General features: G+C 37.2%; 1 protein-coding gene across 1 annotated transcript in view; it reads right to left on the bottom strand.

Moving 5' to 3' along the window:
- fgfr4 (fibroblast growth factor receptor 4) overlaps window positions 1–18,278 on the bottom strand; it is a 47,299-nt gene that overhangs the window by 16,489 nt on the left and 12,532 nt on the right. Inside the window, exons 3-7 of the mRNA XM_062049091.1 lie at window positions 8,640–8,815; window positions 8,396–8,564; window positions 5,853–6,122; window positions 564–653; window positions 314–480 (exon numbers count right to left, since the gene is read on the bottom strand). Of these exons, the coding sequence (XP_061905075.1) occupies window positions 314–480; window positions 564–653; window positions 5,853–6,122; window positions 8,396–8,564; window positions 8,640–8,815 (872 nt within the window). The remainder of the gene's footprint in view (window positions 1–313; window positions 481–563; window positions 654–5,852; window positions 6,123–8,395; window positions 8,565–8,639; window positions 8,816–18,278) is intronic.

Below are 18,278 nucleotides of genomic sequence, written 5' to 3'. Positions count from 1 at the left end.
GATAGCCAGCACGGCTCTTGAAGTGAGGTTTACCAACGTAAACATGGCCCTGTTACTCACCTACTCCCCCTAAACCTCTCTCCGATCCGGGTCACGGCACCATTGTAACGGTCGCGTACTTCACTCTTTCGGCTGCGTTGTTTTTTTTCCTCCCCGTTCCGAGCCTGTTGACTACCAAGCTAAAAACCCAGGCTATCAACTGGATAGCCAGCACGGCTCTTGAAGTGAGGTTTACCAACGTGCACATGGTCTGGCTTCGTTTTACTTCGATAACGCACCAACAAGGAAATAAGAGTTTGGAACATGTACCTACCTTGATGCCTCCAATGCGGTGCTCTCCTCGAAAGTCCCGCCCGTTTTTCAGCCAACGAATGGTGGGCACCGGGCTGCCCATGGCCGGGCAGCGGAACTTCACCGTGTTGCCCGCCGGGACGGCATAAAGCTTCTTCTCCATACGCTGGGTGTGGGTCCAGTAGGGACCTGTGAGTACCACACCACACATGAATGGCATTGCCTTCAGGTCCAGTTGGCTACTAAACTACAAAAGCGAACCACCAACACACCTCTGGAAATGTAAACTTGGTCGTTTTCCACCTCCGATGATGAGTCCTCCAAGCCGTTGTCCTCGTCGTCGTCCCCCGAGCCCAACGAGTCTTCAATGTGGGGAAAGTCAGATTGTTTTTTTTTGGCCTTTAAAAATGCAGTTTTTCTTAACTTCCTATTGCAGGGGTGTCCAAACTTTTTCCACTGAGGGACAAACACTAAAAAGTAAAAGCATGCGGGGGCTATTGTGATATTTTATTATTATCAAAGCCATGAGGGCTCGCCTAAATTATGGTGAATGTTAAAGGTCCCGGGGACCCTTCATTAAAACCATTAAAGTGTTAAAAAAAAGTAATATGTTAATATTTTTTAATTCCAACACTTAACTATCCATCGATCAACGTTAGAGCTATCCATTTCCATAAAGTTTTTTAAATTAAAAAAAAAAAGTTTTTTGCCTTTCTTTTTTTTAAAGAAAATATAAAAAAATTTTATGGCAAAAACACAAAATATGCCATATTTTTCACCAGATATTTTTCAAAATTGAATATTTTAATTGGAGCTTTTAATAGATAAATAATTAATAACAACATTGCTTTTGATACATTATTATTTTTTGAACAAGGGAAGTTTAAAAAAAAAAAAAAAAAAGACTAAAGGTCTTGGGGATCAAAACTCCCCCAATCATAAAAGTATTAAAAAATCAATATATATTTTCAAATAATGTTTTTTTCCTTTTTTGGGAAAAAAAAAAATAATTTAATGGCAAAAACACAAAATATGCCATATTTTTCACCAGATATTTTTCAAAATTGAATATTTTAATTGGAGCTTTTAATAGATAAATAATTAATAACAACATTGCTTTTGATACATTATTATTTTTTGAACAAGGGAAGTTTAAAAAAAAAAAAAATAAGACCAAAGGTCTTGGGGATCAAAACTCCCCTAATCATAAAAGTATTAAAAAATCAATATATATTTTCAAATAATGTTTTTTTCCTTTTTTGGGAAAAAAATAATAATTTAATGGCAAAAACACAAAATATGCCATATTTTTCACCAGATATTTTTCAAAATTGAATATTTTAATTGGAGCTTTTAATAGATAAATAATTAATAACAACATTGCTTTTGATACATTATTATTTTTTGAACAAGGGAAGTTTAAAAAAAAAAAAAATAAGACCAAAGGTCTTGGGGATCAAAACTCCCACAATCATAAAAGTATTAAAAAATCAATATATATTTTCAAATAATGTTTTTTTCCTTTTTTGGGAAAAAAAAAAAATAATTTAATGGCAAAAACACAAAATATGCTATATTTTTCAATAACTATTTTTCAAAATTGAATATTTTAATTGGAGCCTTAAATAGATAAATAATTCATAACAACATTGCTTTTGATAAAAAAAAATGTTTTAACAATGGCAGTTTAAAAAAAAAACTGACTAAAGTAAAGGTCTTGGGGATCCAAATCCCAATCGTAAAAGTATAAAAAAATGAGTCAGAAATCAATATATATTTTTTTTTAAATTGTTTTGCCTTTTTTTTTTATGGCAAAAACACAAAATATGCCATATTTTTCACCAAATATTTTTTTAAATTGAATATTTTAATTGGAGCCTTAAATAGATAAATAATTCATAACAACCTTGCTTTTGATACATTATTATTTTTTAATTAATGGCAGTTTTTAAAAAAAATAAGACTAAAGGTCTTGGGGATCCAAAACACCCCCAATCATAAAAGTATTAAAAATGAGTCATATATCAATATATATTTGTAAAAAAAAATATTTGCCTTTTTTTGAAAAAAAAAAAATGAATTTTTTTTATGGCAAAAACACAAAATATGCCATATTTTTCACCAAATATTTTTTTTAATTGAATATTTTAATTGGTGCCTTAAATAGATAAATAATTCATAACAACATTGCTTTTGATACATTATTATTTTTTGAACAATGGCAGTTTAAAAAAATCAGACTAAAGGTCTTGGGGATCAAAACTCCCCCAATCATAAAAGTATTAAAAAATCAATATATATTTTCAAATAATGTTTTTTTTCCTTTTTTGGGAAAAAATAATAATAATTTAATGGCAAAAACACAAAATATGCTATATTTTTCAATAACTATTTTTCAAAATTGAATATTTTAATTGGAGCCTTAAATAGATAAATAATTCATAACAACATTGCTTTTGATACTTTTTTTTTTTTTAACAATGGCAGTTTAAAAAAAAACTGACTAAAGTAAAGGTCTTGGGGACCCAAATCCCAATCGTAAAAGTATAAAAAAATGAGTCAGAAATCAATATATATTTTCAAAAAAATGGATTTGCCTTTTTTTTAATGGCAAAAACACAAAATATGCCATATTTTTCACCAAATATTTTTTTAAATTGAATATTTTAATTGGAGCCTTAAATAGATAAATAATTCATAACAACCTTGCTTTTGATACATTATTATTTTTTAATTAATGGCAGTTTAAAAAAAAAATCAGACTAAAGGTCTTGGGGATCCAAAACACCCCCAATAATAAAAGTATTAAAAATGAATCATATATCAATATATATTTGTAAAAAAAAATATTTGCCTTTTTTTTTTTTTAAATATATGAATTTTTTTTATGGCAAAAACACAAAATATGCCATATTTTTCACCAAATATTTTTTTTAAATTGAATATTTTAATTGGTGCCTTAAATAGATAAATAATTCATAACAACATTGCTTTTGATACATTATTATTTTTTTAACAATGGCAGTTTTAAAAAATCAGACTAAAGGTCTTGGGGATCAAAACTCCCCCAATCATAAAAGTATTAAAAAATCAATATATATTTCCAAATAATGTTTTTTTCCTTTTTTGGGAAAAAAATAATAATTTAATGGCAAAAACACAAAATATGCTATATTTTTCAATAACTATTTTTCAAAATTGAATATTTTAATTGGAGCCTTAAATAGATAAATAATTCATAACAACATTGCTTTTGATACATTTTTTTTTTTTAACAATGGCAGTTTTAAAAAAAAACTGACTAAAGTAAAGGTCTTGGGGATCCAAATCCCAATCGTAAAAGTATAGAAAAATGAGTCAGAAATCAATATATATTTTCAAAAAAATTGTTTTGCCTTTTTTTTATGGCAAAAACACAAAATATGCCATATTTTTCACCAAATATTTTTTAAAATTGAATATTTTAATTGGAGCCTTAAATAGATAAATAATTCATAACAACCTTGCTTTTGATACATTATTATTTTTTAATTAATGGCAGTTTAAAAAAAAAATCAGACTAAAGGTCTTGGGGATCCAAAACACCCCCAATCATAAAAGTATTAAAAATGAGTCATATCAATATATATTTGTAAAAAATGTTTTTTGCCTTTTTTTGGGAAAAAAAATATATGAATTTTTTTTATGGCAAAAACACAAAATATGCCATATTTTTCACCAAATATTTTTTAAAAATTGAATATTTTAATTGGTGCCTTAAATAGATAAATAATTCATAACAACATGGTTTTTGATACATTATTATTGTTTTGAACAATGGCAGTTTAAAAAATTCAGACCAAAGGTCTTGGGGATCCAAAACGCCCCCAATCATAAAAGTGTTAAAAAATAAATATATATTTTCAAAAAATGTTTTTTGTATTTTTTATGAGGAATACATTTTTTGTTTTTTTATGGCAAAACCCCAAAATATGGCATATTGTTCACCAAATATTTTTCGAAATGGAATATTTTAATTGGAGCCTTAAATAGATGAATAATTCATAACAACAATGCTTTTGATACATTATTATTTTTTGAACAATGCCAGTTTAAAAAAAAATAAGACCAAAGGTCTTGGGGATCAAAACTCCCCCAATCATAAAAGTGTTAAAAATCAATATATATTTTCAAAAAAATTTTTTTGCCTTTTTTAGGGGAATACATTTTTTTTTTTTTTTTTTTATGGCAAAAACACAAAATATGCCATATTTTTCACCAAATATTTTTCAAAATTGAATATTTTATTTGGAGCCTTAAATAGATAAATAATTCATAACAACATTGCTTTTGATACATTACTATTTTTTGAACAATGGCAGTTTAAAAAAAAATCAGACTCAAGGTCCCGGGGATCAAAACGCCCCCAATCATAAAAGTACTAAAAATTAGTCATTTATCAATATATATTTAAAAAACTAAGTTTTTGGCCTTTATTTTGGAAAAAATATACATTAATTTTTTTTAAATGTCAGAAACACAAAATATCCCATATTTTTCACCAAATATTTTTCAAAACTTAATATTTTAATTAGAGCCTTAAATAGATAAATCATTCATAAACACATTGCTTTTGATACATTATTATTTTTTGAACAATGACAGTTTAAAAAAAAAAATCTGACTAAAGGTATCGGGGATCCAAAACGCCCCCAATCGTAAAAGTATGAAAAATTAGTCATATATCAATATATATTTTCCAAACATTTTTTTTGCCTTTTTTTTGGAAAAAAAAAAAAAAAAAATTTTAATGGCAAAAACACAAAATATGTCATATTTTTCACCAAATATTTTTTTTAATTGAATATTTTAATCGGAGCCTTAAATATCTAAATAATTCATAAAAACATTACTTTTGATACATTCTTATTTTTTGAACAATGGTAGTTTAAAAAAAATCAGACCAAAGGTCTTGGGGATCCAAAACGCCCCCAATCATAAAAGAGCTAAAATGAGTGATATATCAATATATATTACTTTTACTTTCAACGCTTATATTTCTAGACCAACTTCCGATCCACCCATTGATTAAAATATTTTTTTAATGGAGTTAAAGTCACAGTCGGACATTAAACTTTTCTCCACAAAACTGAAGTGTGAGCACTAGAACTGGGTGTGGTAATGGACAAATGGGGCCAATTATTTTCAATGTGTTTTTATTTTTGTACTTGTCTTAACCCTTTTGAATGTGTTTTACACTTTTCTCCACTCTTCTTTGAAAGCCTAACCGGGGACAAGGGTTGCAAATTAGCCTGTGGCTAGAAGTCTTATGTACTTTGACATCGGTTACCTATGGGTAGCAATGTTTCATTGTACTGTCCCTGTCAAATAAATACATAAATTAAATGAAATAAATAAATATTATTTTTTGAGCAATAATAGTTATTTGTGTCAATATTGCAACATTTTCTGATTACATTACACCTGTTTGCTTTTTTATTCCAATTTTTTCTTTGTAATAGTGTTTTTAGGATGGGCCACCGGACCGCACTTTGGACACCCGTGTCGTATTGCATCCTTACCGGTCACCGTGATGGTAAAGTTCCTCAAAACTTCTCGAGTCCCACGAAGAACGCACATATAAACCCCCGAATCCTCCTCCGTAACGTCTTTGATCTCTATGACGGCGCCACGGATGTGGGTCCGGGGTGTGGCCGCCAACCGGTTTCCCTCCTTGTACCAGACAACCGCCATGCCGGGCCGAACGCTGGCATCGCAGCGCAGGTTCAGGACGTTGCCAAAGTCTACGAAGAGATTTTCTGCCGTCTCCTTGCTGGGGTCCTCACGAACGTCTGTTGGGGGGAAAAGCAGAAATGCTTGAAATGGTCATCTGGAGCCGACCAATCGAAGACTACGTTCACACTGCAGGGTCGGATTTTTTTTGTCAAATCCCACCTTTTTATGTAGTCGTTCTCATTTTAAAAAAAACGGCACTGTGTTTACGGAAGATAACATGGCTCTGATTCTAGTAGGTCTCAGTTCTGGAGCAATTGTGGCTACTTCAAGGATTTTGCGCAATCAAAGTCATCATTTTCTGGACGGAATTATTGCGCACGTTGCAAAATAGTTGTATTTGTAAATTGAGACAACGTTGATGTCTAATGTTGGATCCACGTTGTTGGTTGGAAAATGATCAAAAATTCTATGGTCAAATCAACGTCAGAACCCGACATTGATTAAAACGTCGCCAAAAAGCATGTTGTTTCAACGTTATGTTTGTGTTGTAGAATATGGGTTGGGAAAATGACCAAAATTCAATGGTCAAATGAATGTCAGAACCTGAAATTAAATGAAAACTGTCAAAAAGCATGTTGTTTCAAAATTCAACATTGTATTTGTGTTGTAGAATATTCGTTGTGGAAATGACCAAATTTCAATGGTTAAATCAACGTCAGAACCCGACATTGATTAAAACGTCGCCAAAAAGCATGTTGTTTCAATGTTATGTTTGTGTTGTAGAATATGGGTTGGGAAAATGACCAAAATTCAATGGTCAAATCAATGTCGGGTTCCCAAAAAAGCATGTTGTTTCAACGTTATGTTTGTGTTGTAGAATATTGATCCGGAAAATGACCAAATTTCAATGGTCAAATCAACGTCAGAACATGAAATTAAATGAAAACTGTCAAAAAGCATGTTGTTTCAAAATTCAACATTGTATATGTGTTGTAGAATATTGGTTGGGAAAATGACCAATATTCAATGGTCAAATCAACGCCAGAACCCGACATTGATTAAAACGTTGCCAAAAAGCATGTTGTTTCAACGTTATGTTTGTGTTGTAGAATATTGGTTGGGAAAATGACCAAATTTCAATGGTCAAATCAATGTCAGAACCTGAAATTAAATGAAAACTGTCAAAAAGCATGTTGTTTCAAAATTCAACATTGTATTTGTGTTGTAGAATATGGGTTGGGGAAATTACCAAATTTCAATGGTCAAATCAACATCAGAACCTGACATTAAATGAAAACCGTCAAAAAGCATATTGTTTCAAAATTCAACATTGTATTTGTGTTGTAGAATATTCGTTGTGGAAATGACCAAATTTCAATGGTCAAATCAACGTCAGAACCCGACATTGATTAAACGTCGTCAAAAAGCATGTTGTTTCAACGTTATGTTTGTGTTGTAGAATATTGGTTGGGAAAATTACCAAAATTCAATGGTCAAATCAACGTCAGAACCCGACATTGATTAAACCATTCACTAATGGTTTCTAATGTTGTAAAAATGTGTAGAGTAAATGTTACATTTCAACATTTTATGCCAACGAATATTTGCTTCAGCCTGCATAGTCATTTTGATAGTAGGCTATTAAAGCTAATATAGACACTTACGTCATGTGTTGCCTTCAATGTAACACTTATAATACGGCTTTTCATTTTTTGCGGCTCCAGACAGATTTGGTTTTTGTATTTTTGGTCCAATTTTTCTACGTTTTGGGTTGCCGACCCCTGCCTTAGTCTATGAGCCTCAACTAGATTTGGTTTTTATATTTTTGGTCCAATTTTTCTACGTTTTGGGTTGCCGACCCCTGCCTTAGTCTATGAGCCTCAACTGTCTGCTAAGACCAACTGAAGAGTTGCCCTGAAATGACAGCAATGAATGAGGACACCCCTAGACCAAGTCACTGTCCATCCGAGCCAGGAATGTCCTTCCTCGGATTGTGTTTAAACCTAAGAGAGCGGTCAGCAGGGCACTTCTTCATCCAACATGCTAAATGCACCCCCCACTCCTTTATGTTTCATGTGAACAATGACATCCCCATGGAGACCAGCAGGGCTGACCCTCCTCCGCACACACCCTCGCCTCCCCTGAGCTGTTTCATTTTGCCGTCCCTTTGGTGGATGATTGTCGGACAAAGTGATCAAGCAAAGCCAACAAAACCCGGAGGAGGACCTCGGGAGGTGGCGAGTTAATGAACATGTGACGGTGGACGGAGGACGGAGGAGAGGAGCTCACTTTCTGGCCCTCTTCTCAGGTTTCTAACGACAGTATCAGCTTACACTTAAGCTCATTGGTGACCATTGTGCTCGGCATTGGGAAAGGTTTGAAAGTAGACCTGAGGCAAGGACGGTTCCTGGAAGGACTTCCAGCCACGCCGACTGCATGGCTTGCACAGTTTTTCCGCCGTGCGTTCGCTCCGCCATGCAGATGTACTCGCCGCCATCCTCCCGACTGATGTTGGACAGATGCAGGGTGTTCACCTTCGAGGCGTTGCTCTGCAATGCCTGCACACATCGTAGACGTTTAGCTAGATGACTTGACATAAGAGCAACGTTTTGTCCGGGACTTTAAGGAGCTACCGTGAGAGCTCTGAAGTGTGGACCTCCTCCCGGCCCAGCCAGCTCCGCCTTCAGCCACTGCACTTTGGTGGACGCCGGCCGGTGGACTTTACACACCAGCGTCGCCTGACTGTAAACCAGCGCCGTGACGTTTTCTGGGTAACCAGGCGCGATCAGAGGCTTGGAGGCTCTGAGATCTGCAGGGACAAACAGAGAAGAGTGCGGAGTTAACAAAAGCAGAACAATCCTGGCGTTACGGAGGCCAGACGGTGTGGCTGGGGCATCTGTAAGTTAGTAAACCTCACCGACAGCTTCATGATAGCACAGGCTTTTAGCTCAGTAACTTGTACAATACTCTCTAATGCCGAACATCACAAGTTTGAGTCCCAGGTGGAACAAAAGACCGAACCTGACAGACTTCAGTGGTGCAATGACCCGGATGAGAGTGAGGTTTCCTGCGGTGTTTGTAACGGAGGCCAGACCCATGTGTACGTTGATAAACTTTACTCCCTGACAATTTCATGAACAGTGTCGTGTTGCTAGCACAGGCTCTTAGCTCAGTAGCTTGCACAATCTTCTCTTAAGCCGAACATCTCAAGTTTTGAGTCCCAGGCGGAACAGAACACCGAACCAGCCGGATTACAGTGGTGACGTGACCCGGATGAGAATGAGTTGTAAAGGAGGCCAGACCCATGTGTACGTTGGTTAACCTCACTCCCTGACAATTTCATGAACAGAATCGTGTTGCCAGGTTTCAGAATCAGCACCTCCAAGTCCGAGTCCATGGTTCTCGCCCGGAAAAGGGTGGAGTGCCATCTCCGGGTTGCGGAGGAGACCCTGCCCCAAGTGGAGGAGTTGAAGTACCTCGGAGTCTTGTTCACGAGGGAGGGAAGAGTGGATCGTGAGATCGACAGGCGGATCGGTGCGGCGTCTTCAGTAATGCGGACGCTGTATCGGTCCGTTGTGGTGAAGAAGGAGTTGAGCCGGAAGGCAAAGCTCTCAATTTACCGGTCGATCTACGTTCCCATCCTCACCTATGGTCATGAGCTTTGGGTTATGACCGAAAGGACAAGATCACGGGTACAAGCGGCCGAAATGAGTTTCCTCCGCCGGGTGGCGGGGCTCTCCCTTAGAGATAGGGTGAGAAGGTCTGTCATCCGGGAGGAGCTCAAAGTAAAGCCGCTGCTCCTCCACATGGAGAGGAGCCAGATGAGGTGGTTTGGGCATCTGGTCAGGATGCCACCCGAACGCCTCCCTAGGGAGGTGTTTAGGGCACGTCCGACCGGTAAGAGGCCACGGGGAAGACCCAGGACACGTTGGGAAGACTGGGAACGCCTCGGGATCCCCCGGGAAGAGCTGGACGAAGTGGCTGGGGAGAGGGAAGTCTGGGCTTCCCTGCTTAGGCTGCTGCCCCCGCGACCCGGCCTCGGATAAGCGGAAGAAGATGGATGGATGGTATTGTGTTGCTAGCACAGGCTTTTAGCTCGGTAGTGAGCACGCTCTTTTTCCCCCATGACGAACATCTCAAGTTTGAGTCCCAGGCGGAACAGAAGACCGAACCAGATGGGTTACAGTGGTGCCGTGACCCGGATGAGAGTGAGGTTTAGTAGGGTGTTTGTAACAGGGCTGTTAGTAAACTTCACTCCCGGATCGGGTTGATAGCCCGGGCTTTTAGCTTGGTAGCTAGCATGCGCGTCTCTCATGCAGGACCGGAAAAGGGACTTAACCACGCGGGTTACACTAACACATCCTGGAACATCGAACATCTTGTTCCTAGACCGTTTCAGGAAATGGCGATGAATGCCCAGATAACCTGGCGGCTATCATGTCACCGTGGGCCACAGTGGCCTCCATTCATTGGGTCGCTCGCCCATTCATGGGCTCGCCCACTCGCTCTACGAGCAGCACATGTTTGGGGACCTCCATTACCGCTCAGTCACTCAGAACCAGCAATTTTCCAGGGCAATTTTCGGTTTGATTGCTTCCTGCGAGCGCTTAGTGAAAAGGCAATCTGTTCCCCTGTCGGGAGTGAAGTGCCGCCTTTTTCTTTCACTAACTGCCCCAAAGTATACAAACCGTTCATGCGCTCAGGAACAAACGCACAATTGCAACATTGAGTCTGGAGAAGAGAGAGAGAGGGAAAAAACGGGACTAGAAGTCTTGTCTGCGGTCCGAGGACTGGTGCTAATGAACTTGCGAGGGGGACAGAGACGGACATGCCCCGCCGCTGAACTCGCGGCAGAGTGTGAATCGTCACCCCGAGGCGAGGGGGCAAACAAAACAAGCACAACACAAACAAGGCGCTTGTCTGGCCCGCTCGGAGCGGCACAACCTGAAAGAACTAAATTGTGCATGAATTCAAATGTGGAGACCGCCGAGCGTCAAATCAATCTGCGTCAGTAGAGCGGCTTTGAAGTCAAGCTGCCCGCCCTCTCCGTTGACCACCACATGCCCCCCTTTTCAAATATGCCAGCACAGCATTGGAGAGTCTTTGGCAGGATAACGTCTCTTTTGATTAAGACATGAAATGATTTTAACTCCTTGCCAAAACGTCCCCCTGTGGACGTCGGCGGCCTCTCAGTCCGGCACAGACTAACGATCTACTAATAACGTTAATTTGTGCACAGTTACGTCATGATTATTTCATTATTTACCACAACAACAGGGGGAAAGTCCACTCCTATAAAACTATTTTTGGTGCAATCCTGCTAAAACATGAGTAAGAAAACAGCAAAAATGTGTCACTTTAATCCAGTCCTTTTCGAATAGCGGGGAGGGACCCCCTGGGGGCGCGTGGGACATGCTTTATCAGTATCCCAGCAGGCACAAGACATTGATACAACGTTGATTATACATGCATGTCCTTTAAAACGGACTTTGAAACAACGTTGCAAAATAGTTGTATTTGTAAATTGAGATGTTTGTGTCCAACGTTGGATCCATGTTGTTGGTTGGGAAATGACCAAAATTCAATGGTCAGATCAACGTCAGACCATTGATTAAATGTTGTCAAAAAGCATGTTGTTTCAACGTTGTATTTATATTGTAGAATATTGGTTGGGAAATGAGCAAATTTCAATGGTCAAATGAATGTGAGAACCCGACATTGATTAAACGTCGTTAAATAAGCATGTTGGTCATTCAATGGTCAAATCAACGTCAGAACCCAACTTTCATCAATCATCGTCAAAAAGCATGTTGTTTCAACGTTGTGTTTGTGTTGTAGAATACTGGTTGGAAAATGACCAAAATTCAATGGTCAGATCAACGTCAGAACCCGACATTGATTAAACGTCGTCAAAAAGCATGTTGTTTCAACGTTGTATTCGTGTTGTAGAATATTGGTTGGGAAAATGACCAAAATTCAATGGACAAATCAACGTCAGAACCCAACATTGATTAAACGTCGTCAAAAAGCATGTTGTTTCAACGTTAAGTTTAGGTTGTAGAATATTGGTTGGGAAAGTGACCAAAATTCAATGGACAAATCAACGTCAGAACCCAACATTGATTAAACGTCGTCAAAAAGCATGTTGTTTCAACGTTTTATTTGTGTTGTAGAACATTGGTTGGGAAAATGACCAAATTTCAATGGTCAGATTAATGTGAGAACCCAACATTGATTAAACGTCATCAAAAAGCATGTTGTTTCAACGCTAGGTTTAAGTTGTAAAATATTGGTTGGGAAAATGACCAAATTTCAATGGTCAAATCAACGTCAGAACCCGACATTCATCAAACGTCGTTAAGTTGTAGAATATTGGTTGGGAAAATGACCAAAATTCAATGGTCAAATCAACGTCAGAACCCAACATTGACTAAACGTTGTCAAAAAGCATGTTGTATCAACGTTGTATTTGTGTTGTACAATGTTGGTTGGGAAAAATGACCAAAATTCAATGGTCAAATCAACGTCAGAACCCAACATAGATTAAACGTCGTCAAAAAGCATGTTGTTTCAACGTTGTATATGTGTTGTAGAATATCGGTTGGGAAAATGACCAAAATTCAATGGTCAAATCACTGTCAGAACCCAACATTGATTAAAAGTTGTCAAAAAGCATGTTGTTTCAACGTTAGGTTTAAGTTGTAGAATATTGGTTGGGAAAATGACCAAATTTCAATGGTCAAATCAACGTCAGAACCCAACATTGATTAAACGTCGTCAAAAAGCATGTTGTTTCAACGTTTTATTTGTGTTGTAGAATATTGGTTGGGAAAAATGACCAAAATTCAATGGACAAATCAACGTCAGAACCCAACATTGATTAAACGTCGTCAAAAAGCATGTTGTTTCAACCTTGTATTTATGTTGTAGAATATTGGTTGAGAAAATGACCAAATTTCAATGGTCAAATCAACGTCAGAACCCAACATTGATTAAACGTTGTTAAATAAGCTTGTTGGTCATTCAATGGTCAAATCAACGTCAGAACCCAACATTGATTAAACGTCGTTAAATAAGCTTGTTGGTCATTCAATGGTCAAATCAACGTCAGAACCCGACATTCATCAAACGTCGTTAAGTTGTAGAATATTGGTTGGGAAAATGACCAAAATTCAATGGTCAAATCAACGTCAGAACCCAACATTGACTAAACGTTGTCAAAAAGCATGTTCTATCAACGTTGTATTTGTGTTGTACAATGTTGGTTGGGAAAAATGACCAAAATTCAATGGACAAATCAACGTCAAAACCCAACATTGATTAAACGTCGTCAAAAAGCATGTTGTAACAACGTTGTATTTGTGTTGTAGAATATTGGTTGGGAAAATAGCAAATTTCAATGCTCAAATTAATGTGAGAAACCAACATTGATTAAAGGTCGTCAAAAAGCATGTTGTTTCAACGTTGTATATGTGTTGTAGAATATCGGTTGGGAAAAATGACCAAAATTCAATGGTCAAATCAACGTCAGAACCCAACATTGATTAAACGTCGTCAAAAAGCATGTTGTTTCAACGTTGTATTTGTGTTGTCGAATATTGGTTGGGAAAATGACCAAAATTCAATGGTCAAATCACCGTCAGAACCCAACATTGATTAAAACTCGTCAAAAAGCATGTTGTTTCAACGTTAGGTTTAAGTTGTAGAATATTGGTTGGGAAAATGACCAAATTTCAATGGTCAAATCAACGTCAGAACCCAACATTGATTAAACGTCATTAAATAAGCTTGTTGGTCATTCAATGGTCAAATCACCGTCAGAACCCAACATTGATTAAACGTCATCAAAAAGCATGTTGTTTCAACGTTGTATTTGAGTTGCTCAACATCAGGACCTATCAACGTTGTTTCAATGTCTTGAGCCTGCTGGGATAATGCCTGCTTCGAAAAGCTGTTCATTGTAGCAATTCCTCATTTTGATTAAAATTGTTTTATTATTTTTAGTTTTGTAGAATAAAGTGTCTTATAAACTGTTCATTATTTATTGAGTTTATTTAACTTTATTTTCCAAGTGACGACTGGTTCAAGTCGGTCAAAAAATGCTTATAATTTAAATAATGATAAAAAAAAATTATTATTAAATTCAGGCAATTTTTTTTTTTTTTTTTTTGCTACAAACTAAAAAAACTAAGATTTTTTATGGTCCATTTTTCCTCGCATCCAAATTTGAGTTTCATTCCAGTTCTGGTCTCAGTCAGCAGACCAAAAACAAGAACTGGATGGTTGAAAGCGGACTAAAGATGTAAGAAACATTCGGTTCTTTCTTGTGGTCCTGAGGGCGCGCCGCCGTCTCGGATAGGGGGGCGGGGCCAGGGATGGAATGCGCGAGCGCAGAAGTAGAAAGTCCTGGTCTTCAGTGTGAGATCCATCTTCACTGGTCTGTGTCTTGTAAATAAGGCTGAGACGGAACAAGCCTCTGCTGGTCTCACCTGGGGGCAGGTGGGGGCAGGTGGGGGCAGGTGGGGGCAGGTGGGGGCGGGCGGCCATATTGTCTTTCATCAAGGGCAAAGAAAAAAAGTCCATCCTGACATCTTTAATTATTCTGGCGATGGAAGAACTTGAAGCTTTATTTGACACCTTTGAGGCGTAGCTGCAGAAGCATCAATGAAGATGAAGACACGCCTCTTCCTCCTCTTCCTCTGCAGCTGCCACATTTCCACTTCCCAGCCTCCAGGCGTCTTAAGATCGGGTGTGCGGCGCCAAAACACACTTTGGACTTTCTTTGTGTCCCACACTCAAAACACACTCAAAACATGAAACATTTTACTCCGACGTCTTTATTTGCAGACAGGTGGCGCTGGTATTAAACGCCCGAGGTTTGGACTGACTTGAAAGTTCTCGCACGCGCGCTACAAAACGCCCACAGGGTGTTTCTCGCAAGACCGCCAGAGTTGAGGTTTCAGGGGACGTCCACAAGCTCAAAAACAAAGTCTCTGCACGCTCTCAAACTGTACGAGTTATTGATTTTGCAGCTTTCAGCATCCTGAACAACATGATAACATGACAACATGACAACATGAAACATGACAACATGAAACTACGCTACATGACAACATGACAACATGATAACATGACAACATGACAACATGAAACTACGCTACATGACAACATGACAACATGACAACATGACAACATGAAACATGACAACATGACAACATGACAACATGACAACATGACAACATGAAACATGACAACATGACAACATGAAACATGACAACATGACAACATGACAACATGACAACATGAAACATGACAACATGAAACATGACAACATGACAACATGACAACATGACAACATGAAACTACGCTACATGACAACATGAAACTACGCTACAATACAACATGACAACATGACAACATGAAACTACGCTACATGACAACATGACAACATGAAACTATGCTACATGACAACATGACAACATGAAAACATGACAACATGACAACATGAAACATGACAACATGACAACATGACAACATGAAACTACGCTACAGGACAACATGACAACATGAAACTACGCTACAGGACAACATGACAACATGAAACTATGCTACATGACAACATGACAACATGACAACATGACAACATGACAACATGAAACATGACAACATGACAACATGAAACATGACAACATGACAACATGAAACTACGCTACATGATAACATGACAACATGAAACTACGCTACATGATAACATGACAACATGAAACTACGCTACATGACAACATGACAACATGAAACTACGCTACATGATAACATGACAACATGAAACTACGCTACATGACAACATGACAACATGAAACTACGCTACATGACAACATGACAACATGAAACTACGCTACATGACAACATGACAACATGAAACCACGCAACATGACAACATGACAACATGAAACTACGCTACATGATAACATGATAACATGACAACTTGACAACATGATAACATGAAACTATGTTACATGACAACATGAAACTACGCTACATGATAACATGATAACATGACAACATGATAACATGGTAACATGACAACATGATAACATGATAACGTGATAACATGAAACTACGGTACATGATAACATGACAACATGACACTATGCTACATGATAACATGACAACATGAAACTACGCTACATGACAACATGATAAAATGACAACATGAAACTATGCTACATGACAACATGACAACATGACACTATGCTACATGATAACATGACAACATGACAACATGAAACTACGCTACATGACAACATGACAACATGATAAAATGACAACATGATAACATGAAACTACGCTACATGACAACATGACAACATGACAACATGATAACATGAAACTACGCTACATGACAACATGACAACATGATAACATGAAACTACGCTACATGACAACATGACTACATGACAACATGAAACTACGCTACATGACAACATGACAACATGAAACTATGCTACATGATAACATGACAACATGACACTATGCTACATGATAACATGACAACATGACAACATGAAACTACGCTACATGACAACATGACAACATGATAAAATGACAACATGAAACTATGCTACATGATAACATGACAACATGACAACATGACACTATGCTACATGGTAACATGACAACATGACAACATGAAACTACGCTACATGACAACATGACAACATGACAACATGACACTATGCTACATGATAACATGACAACATGACAACATGAAACTACGCTACATGACAACATGACAACATGATAAAATGACAACATGATAACATGAAACTACGCTACATGACAACATGACAACATGACAACATGATAACATGAAACTACGCTACATGACAACATGACAACATGACACTATGCTACATGATAACATGACAACATGACAACATGAAACTACGCTACATGACAACATGACAACATGATAAAATGACAACATGAAACTATGCTACATGATAACATGACAACATGAAACTACGCTACATGACAACATGACAACATGATAAAATGACAACATGAAACTATGCTACATGATAACATGACAACATGACAACATGACAACATGACACTATGCTACATGATAACATGACAACATGACAACATGAAACTACGCTACATGACAACATGATAAAATGACAACATGAAACTATGCTACATGATAACATGACAACATGAAACTACGCGACATGACAACATGGCAACATGACAACATGAAACTATGCTACATGATAACATGACAACATGAAACTACGCTACATGACAACATGAAACTACGCGACATGACAACATGGCAACATGACAACATGGAACTATGCTACATGGCAACATGGCAACATGAAACTACGCTACATGATAACATGATAACATGACAACATGATAACATGACAACATGATAACATGGTAACATGACAACATGATAACATGATAACGTGATAACATGAAACTACGATACATGATAACATGACAACATGACACTATGCTACATGATAACATGACAACATGACAACATGAAACTACGCTACATGACAACATGACAACATGATAAAATGACAACATGAAACTATGCTACATGATAACATGACAACATGAAACTTCGCGACATGACAACATGGCAACATGACAACATGAAACTATGCTACATGACAACATGACAACATGATAACATGAAACTATGCTACATGATAACATGACAACATGAAACTACGCGACATGACAACATGGCAACATGACAACATGAAACTATGCTACATGACAACATGACAACATGACAACATGAAACTATGCTACATGATAACATGACAACATGAAACTACGCTACATGATAACATGACAACATGACACTATGCTACATGATAACATGACAACATGACAACATGAAACTACGCTACATGACAACATGATAACATGATAAAATGACAACATGAAACTATGCTACATGATAACATGACAACATGAAACTATGCGACATGACAACATGGCAACATGACAACATGAAACTATGCTGCATGACAATATGACAACATGATAACATGAAACTATGCTACATGATAACATGACAACATGAAACTACGCGACATGACAACATGGCAACATGACAACATGAAACTATGCTACATGACAACATGACAACATGAAACTATGCTACATGATAACATGACAACATGAAACTACGCTACATGATAACATGACAACATGAAATTACGCTACATGACAACATGATAACA

Source organism: Entelurus aequoreus, linkage group LG05 (genome assembly GCF_033978785.1).
Source record: "Entelurus aequoreus isolate RoL-2023_Sb linkage group LG05, RoL_Eaeq_v1.1, whole genome shotgun sequence".
NCBI classification, from domain to species: Eukaryota; Metazoa; Chordata; class Actinopteri; order Syngnathiformes; family Syngnathidae; genus Entelurus; species Entelurus aequoreus.
This window is presented reverse-complemented; position numbering and strand designations above follow the sequence as displayed.